General features: G+C 39.2%; 1 protein-coding gene across 1 annotated transcript in view; it reads right to left on the bottom strand.

Moving 5' to 3' along the window:
* Window positions 1-662: 662 nt before the first annotated feature.
* The window catches only part of LOC133258039 (ATP-binding cassette sub-family C member 4-like), a 138,809-nt gene continuing 133,471 nt past the window's right edge, over window positions 663-6,000 (bottom strand). Inside the window, 1 exon segment of the mRNA XM_061434374.1 lies at window positions 663-834. Coding sequence (XP_061290358.1) covers window positions 700-834 — 135 coding nt within the window. The 3' untranslated portion in view covers window positions 663-699.

Here is a 6,000-nt window from a genome sequence, read left to right as displayed (position 1 = left end):
CTATCTCAGCTTTGTTAGGAAGATGTCACGTGACCTGAATGTTACCCATCGAGCACCTTCCTCACACCATGCACAGTGCTTAGTGCTTCACACACCTCATCTTGAGAAACTGCTTTGTAAACCTTCAAGCATCATTCAGACTACAGTGTGAAGGTATTGTGAGTTCTTGGTTTGTCCTGATGACAATTTCATCTTCTATAAGGTAGAGGAAGAAGTTTTCCTTACAGATTAGAAAACAGAAGAGAACTACACCTTTCCCTGGAAGATCTTCCTAGAATCAAAATATTTCAAAAATTGTCCCCTGAACTCTCAAATTTCCTGGATATTCCTTGACAGAACTTGCATCACAAATATGCTGAGCATCAATCAGAATGAATGTAAAGGGTCTGCAAAATGAGAGTGTTCTGTGCTCTATGAGACTCTGAACCCAGAGTCCAGAAGTGTGGAAGTCCAATCTGAAATCTCTGTCACAGGCATATGTGTGTGCACACAGAAGGGTGCACACATCCTGACCACACCCCCACCTCTGCTGCAGATTCTCAGCAGACCTGCTCTTAACCCGCCTTGTGCTGTTAATACCCACTCATGAAGCTTAGTCTCTGGAGGTTTATAAGGCCACAGAGTGCTTGTTATCAGACCCCTGATAGAGATCTTGTGAAGAGTGAACCTGGAGACAAACTTTAATGACAACTCCCTGTCCTATTTTGCCCTTTCAATGAGGACAGCTACTTTCTCCTTGCCCAGATGTTGCACCATTTTGTAAAACAGACTGTTTCTATTCTGCAGCAAATCATTTGGCTGACCAGTTTCTTTCCGTTTCCCTGAATCCAAAACCTGTAAACAGCAAAAAGAAACCCATTAGTACATAATGTCTCCAAGTAACATATTATAACTCAGACAATATTTCAAAAAGTGGCAGGATAGGGAAACAGAGAAAATCTATTTGGGTGGTAGGGCTGGCTGATGTTTTAATAGTTTGATTAATTTGTTTTACTAGGCAGACAAAGGAATAACCTGACCTTTTGATATTATAATGTTATAGGAAAGAAAGAAAATAGAAGCTTTAGACTATGACTACTAGTAGTCTATAGCATCTTCTTTTATGTTCAGGGCATTTGGGGTTTTATCATTAGCACTTTCAGCACTCAGACTCTGAGCTTTGAGGAAATTTATACAGATACACAGAGTTGGCAAATATCTTCATTCAAGAAAATCAAACTCCATTTACCTAAAAAGTAGGTTGGTGTCATACAAACCAGAGAGCAGTGCCCTGACAACAAATTAATGGTCTATTTGAGGATATGAGCAATATTTGGGGAAAAAAGCAAAGGCTTCCAGGATTTCTTAAGGATCCTGGATTATGCCAGCTTCTAAGAGGAACAGAATCCTTGTCCAATGGGTTGAGATGCTTCTTGAAGCTGAATATGGTTGCAGTTTATTCTTCTGAGAGAGAAAGCTTGGCAAAAGGAGCTGGTACATAAGCAGCTTTTGCAAAACTGCTCTGGCGGATTCATTTCGATATTTGGCAAAACTAATACAATATTGTAAAGTTTAAAAGTAAAGTAAAATTAAAAAAAACAAAACTGCTCTGTGCAGAAGAAATCTATAGAAATCCAGTTTTCTCTTTGGATAAGACTAAAGAAGCAAGTAAGAAATTGAGCTCCAAATTCCAGTGATCATGGCCTACAGAGCACATGGGTCCAGCCCAACCTGAACTGCCTAGGATCTGAATCTGTTTCCACAAATTATCTTTCTTTTCTTGTTTCTTTCTTTCTTTCTTCAGCTGCTTCCCTTTCACCCCTTTTACTGCTCATTAATAAGTCTGCTAAATGCAAACTGAAAGGGAGAGGAAGGGGTCCTTCACTCTGCCTTTCTACTTATTAGTGACTTTGGTTAATGGTTCTGGACAGGGAAAAAGTGTCTGAAACAATTGGCCCAAGTGATATAATTATAAAAACAGTTCTGATGTTCAGTGGTATTTAATTCTTCATTTATGTCATATTTGAAATAAATGCACATTAAGAGAATATGCTGGATGGGCTTCCTTGGTGGCTCAGTGGTAAAAGAATCTGCCTACTAATCCAGGAGTCTTGTGTTCCATCCCTGGTCCAGAAAGCTCGCACATGCCACAGAGCAACTAAGCCCATGTGCCGTAACTACAGAACCTGTGGTCTAGAGCCCAGGAGCCTCAGCTATTGAGCCTACATGCCTAGAGCCCATGCTCTGCAACAAGAGAGCCCATGTAATGAGAAGTCTGCACACGGCAATGAAGAGTAGCTCCCACTCGCTACAACTAGAGAAAAGTCAGTGTAGCAAGGAAGACCCAGTACAGCCTAAAATAAATAAATAAAGTTGTTTGGTTTTTTTTCTTAAGAACAGAATATGCAGGAACTCTAAACAACACATAGGTTGTTTTTCAACATATAGGTACTACAGTAAATTTAGTACTTTGCATTTAATTGGAAACATTTATTAGTATCATAAATGCCATTTTCCTGTTAATCATTTGTTTACTACTGTGAATTACTGCTAAGGGCAGCTTTCTGAAAAGAGTCCAAGAATAATCGAATCTGTTTTATCCACTTAATGGGCTTCCAAGGTAACTCAGTGGGTAAAGAATCTGCCTGCAATAAAGGAGACACAAGAGACACAGGTTCGATCCCTGGGTTGGAAAGATCCCCTGGAGAAGGGCATGGCAACCCATTCTAGTATTCTTGCCTGGAAAATCATATGGACAGGGGAGCCTGGTGGACTTCAGTCCATGGGATGGTAAAGAGTCGGACACGACTGAACAACTTTCACTTTCACATCTGCACAATAATTTAAATGTTCCGTGAAAGTTGCTCAGTCATGTCTGACTCTTTATGACCCCATGAGACTAGTCCACCAGGTTCCTCTGTCCATGGAATTGTCCATGTAAGAATACTGGAGATGGGTAGCCATCTCCTTCTCCAGGGGATCTTCCTGAGCCAGGGATTAAATTCAGGTCTCCTGCATTGCAGGTGGAATCTTTACCATCTGAGCCACCAGGGCTCAGCCACCATCTGAGCATGTCAAGTTAGATGTCTCAAATGTGCAATTCTACTTAAGTATAGCACATAACTACCACTCCTGATGTTGAAGAAGAAAAATTGCAGTTTTAAAACACTGGTCTCCACACATCTACGTCAATTAATCTATGAAACAGTACACAAGAGTTGGAGAAAAGACAGTTTCTATGGTATATAGTACTGGGAAAGCTGAACACCTGAAAATATATGAAATGAGACACTCCCTCACATCATGCACAAAAACAATCAAAATGGCTTCAAGATCTAATACAAGGCTGGGAACTATAAAAATAAATGAAAACACAGGCAAAAGACTCTTTGACATAAATCACAGCAATATTTTTTTTAGATTAGTCTCCCAAAGCAAAATAAATAAAAGCAAATACAAATGGAACCTAATCAAACTTAAAAGCCAAGGCTCATGTAGGGGCTACAAGGGCTGAAATGGGACACAGACTGAAAAAAGGCCAGAAATAGAATTTTACCAACTTAGCCTTTACGTTTACTGGTTTGGTCAAAGACTCTAGATATTGCAGAACAAATAAACATAAAGCAAATCCAAATTCTCATTATGTACAGAAAAATAGGTATAATTTTGGGTTTTTAACATCCCTTATAAGAAAAAGCTCCTACAATCTCCCGTTAGGTCCCCAACTCTTCTTGTAACCCAAGATAAACTATTAACTAAACCACATATTCAAGTTGGTATGATAACAATCGCCAAACCCTAGGATCTATCCAGGAACCCCAACCCTGAACTGCTTATCAAGCTCTAGTAGGTTAAGTAAAAATACATTATGTTGGATGAGTAAGTCAGTTACATAAGCTCAATGAAGACGTGTTTATGAAGCCTGTTTATGTGCAGATATTCCAGACAGCTGTCCTAGACATAAAAATGAAATGGATGCACTGCAAGATAATTTGATCCATTTTCACTGGCAGGATGTCATCAGAGATAAAGAATGCAGGGAGAGGTGGGTGAGTGCACCGAGAGGTGGAGGTGCCCAGGAGAGGATGGAGGAGAAGCCTGATAAGAAAGATGCTGGAAATGATGACAACAATGGAGAGAGATCCCACTGTGCAACTAGCAGAGTGGGGAGGGGGAGATCTAAGTGTCAGATTTGTCTCTGGCTGCCAGGTGATGACATGGGACAGCTGTCCAGTCCTGGCAGGTGGGTCCTCATTGGGAAAATGGGTGCCTGTGATTTTCTCAGTGACTGGACAATGTGGTAAGTATTAACTCAAAATTCTGTCTTGGGTCTTGAAATAGTAAATCATTCTTCTCACTGGGGAGGGATGAAGGCTGGGTCAGGGTGACCTCCACAGCCACTCTCCCAAAGCTGCTGCCTTTGCACACAAGCGTGCCCCCTCCATAAAGTATTTCTTCTCCCCAAATGTTCTTTCTACCTCAGTGTTAGCTATCTTTCCTCTGAAAACTTGAGTGAAATCTCTTGGAGTATTTTTGGAGGAGCTTTTCTCTTCTCAAATGTTCTAATTGAAGCATGTAGGTTTATGAAAGAAAAGTTCCATTAAGATGAAAAATAGAATTTAAGTAAAACTATAGTTAGGTTGAGCTGTTTAGTCAGGTGGGGATGTTAACAACCGTTTCCAATTTTCACTTCTGTGGGAAAAATTCTAAGTAGAGGTTTGAGATGAGGAAGAAACAAATAATATAAAACCATAAGATGGACTATAAACAGAAGAGGTAGGATCTGAGTTTCTCAGCTCTGCTTTTGGTTCTTCATAATTCATTTCCAGAGAATTCTCTGAGGACAGTGAAAGTGTTGACCACAGATAACAGAGTAAGAGCAACTGCAGACTGTCACATGCTTCTTTTGTTCACACCAACAGGAGAATCCGGGTGATATGAAGGTGGCAGTGTGCAGAGACTGGAGGGAAGAGCTGGGCTGTTGGCTGCAGAGAAAGCAGGTCACAAGCACCCAGTTACTCTCAAAAACTACAGGAAGAACCCTCTAGTGTAGAGAGAGTGGTGAGTCTTAGGATAAAGAGCATTTCTAATTTGTCTGTCTTGCTCCATTGTTTTGTGGCAACAGAGAAAGTAAGGAAGATTATATTAGTTGTCATTATGACTTCATCATGTTTAATAAACTTAATATTGAGAGAACTTTGTGAAATCGAATTCTAAGCCTGACACATGAATGGTGCTTAATGAACCAAAGCAGGGTACATTTCCCTTCGGAGAGACAACACATAAACAAAGCTATTAATTAAGTCACAGTTGTTTCCCAACAAGCCCTTTCTCTGATTTACTTACAGTGAACAAAACCAAATTCATCTAATCATTTCAAGATTTTTGATAAAAGTGACAATTTGGAAAATATATAGATGTCTAAGTTTGAGATTAATTATGCTCTATCCCTATGATGAAATTTTAGGCAGCTTTAAGAACTGAGCTGTGGAAAATTAATAAATGACATGCGGAATCTTAAGAATACATAAAAATTCTGGTAATGAAATATTCTGTTTTGCAGAATAAGACAAATTATTAAAAAGGCTCTAATGTTATCCTAATAATATTATAGCACTATATAACTGCCAGTTCCTGGTAGTGGGTATTTTGTAACCTTCCATTTATGAGATTTTCTTTTATTTTCATATTTCTACCTTGCACATTTATTGTTTTATAACAAAAATATATTTTTATGGATTAGATTCAATTAAAAATAGAATTAAAAAAACATATTCATCTATCTTTCTGCAGAAGTATTCACTTGCAATAAAATGTAACTATTACACCTTATTACTTGCAATGATAGGACTTTATGGTGACAACCCTGTTGGTTATACCCTTCATCAGCACCTGTCACTTCCCCAGCTACTCCTTAAGGCCGGTCACCTGCCCTCTGGAGCATAGGCTTTGAAACAGATTGACTCATCTTTATGTCCACACTAAAGCTTTCAGAATAGACAGTCACCTGTTTTCCAGAAA

Source organism: Bos javanicus, chromosome 12 (genome assembly GCF_032452875.1).
Source record: "Bos javanicus breed banteng chromosome 12, ARS-OSU_banteng_1.0, whole genome shotgun sequence".
In the NCBI taxonomy this organism is placed as follows: Eukaryota; Metazoa; Chordata; class Mammalia; order Artiodactyla; family Bovidae; genus Bos; species Bos javanicus.
This window is presented reverse-complemented; position numbering and strand designations above follow the sequence as displayed.